This window comes from Crocuta crocuta, unplaced genomic scaffold, assembly GCF_008692635.1.
Source record: "Crocuta crocuta isolate KB4526 unplaced genomic scaffold, BGI_CrCroc_1.0 scaffold301, whole genome shotgun sequence".
NCBI lineage: Eukaryota > Metazoa > Chordata > Mammalia > Carnivora > Hyaenidae > Crocuta > Crocuta crocuta.
This window is the reverse complement of record NW_027527544.1, coordinates 1,384,446-1,385,718: the sequence shown is the minus strand read 5'-3', so window position 1 is coordinate 1,385,718 and position 1,273 is coordinate 1,384,446. Positions and strand designations below refer to the sequence as shown.

Below are 1,273 nucleotides of genomic sequence, written 5' to 3'. Positions count from 1 at the left end.
TCAGAGTCTACATTTCCCCATGCTGGAACGGAGCATGAGAACACCCTCAATGGGAATCCCAGGATTGTTGGCCATCTTCTGCCAAAGGCGGTGCTCTTCCCCCTGAGAGTCCATCCAATCCACATTCTTCCCATAGCTCGTACCTAAAGAAGGGGAAAAAGGAGTGTTACAGTTCACAGACGAAATATTTTATCTTCTAGAAGACACTTATCAACGTTGGAGGGGGCGTTTTGAGCAGAGAGTCCTTCACTGGCTTCTTTTTCCTTACCATACCTAGTGAGTAGTGTTAGTTAGAACGAAAGGCTTCCTTTGTAGTCTGACTACTCACTTCTGCGAAGATGAAGAGAAACAAATCAGGATGGCCCTAGTGGCCATTTCCACCACTCCCCACTTTGGTAGTTTATCAGAGAGCTGGCTCTCTTCTGGACGGAGTTAACATGACAGAAGAACAGGCTGAATTGGGCTCTGAAGATCTCACTTTTTTAACAAGGCCCCTTGTTAAATTTCCCACTGACCTAGGAATTTTTCACTTCAGTGGTATAGATATCCTTGGCTCTCCTTAATGTATAACTAAGGAGAGCATCATNTCTTACTTAAATTATGGAAGAATGAGAATCTGGGGGGCTACATGTGCTCTACTACTGTCATTTCCCTCCAATTCACCCTGTTGTGGTTGCACCTTGTGGCATCAGTAGTGTGCTTCCATGATCTGTTTTTAGCGGGGCGGGGGCATGGGGGTGGGGAATGGATTTTCTTTCAATTCAACCAGTGAGTAATCTGAGAAGAGGATGAAAGTAAAGTTGGTCTTAGAAGTTGTTCTCTCCCCTATCAGAAGTCTGTGCTGTCTTGGTGACCCTCTTCTGAGCAAAACATGAAATAATACCCAAGAAGATGGCTGAAATTCACTTAGACTATGATGTAAGTGATATTTCATAAAAGGGCTGAATATAAACATCATATATCCTAAACTTATAGCCAAAGGATGCAAACTTACGTAGTAGTATTTTTAACAAGGAACAGATTCTTGGCCAAAGGGATGGAGCATCTGTGGTATATTCAGGAATCAGCTAAACTGAAACTACATGTACATCTACTACAGGTTAACCTGCAGAACCACTCTTCCGCCCCATGCCTCATCACAGACCATCTCATGACCCCAAGTCCCTCACCGGTTCCAGAATTCAAACGAACTCCTCCCAGAAAGATGTTGCTGGAAAAGGCCTCCTTGTCCCAGACAGTAAGTTCTAGGCAAACATTCCTTATGTCCTGGGGA

At 44.1% G+C, this 1,273-nt stretch overlaps 1 protein-coding gene across 2 annotated transcripts in view; it reads right to left on the bottom strand.

Annotated features, from left to right (window-relative positions):
- The window catches only part of SYTL5 (synaptotagmin like 5), a 102,645-nt gene continuing 101,372 nt past the window's right edge, over positions 1 to 1,273 (bottom strand). For both annotated transcript variants that reach the window (XM_077765253.1, XM_077765259.1), the window contains 2 exons: positions 1,170 to 1,273; positions 1 to 143 (listed from right to left, as the gene is read on the bottom strand). The exon at positions 1,170 to 1,273 is cut by the window's right edge and continues 38 nt beyond it. In XM_077765253.1, coding sequence (XP_077621379.1) covers positions 1 to 143; positions 1,170 to 1,273 — 247 coding nt within the window. The remainder of the gene's footprint in view (positions 144 to 1,169) is intronic.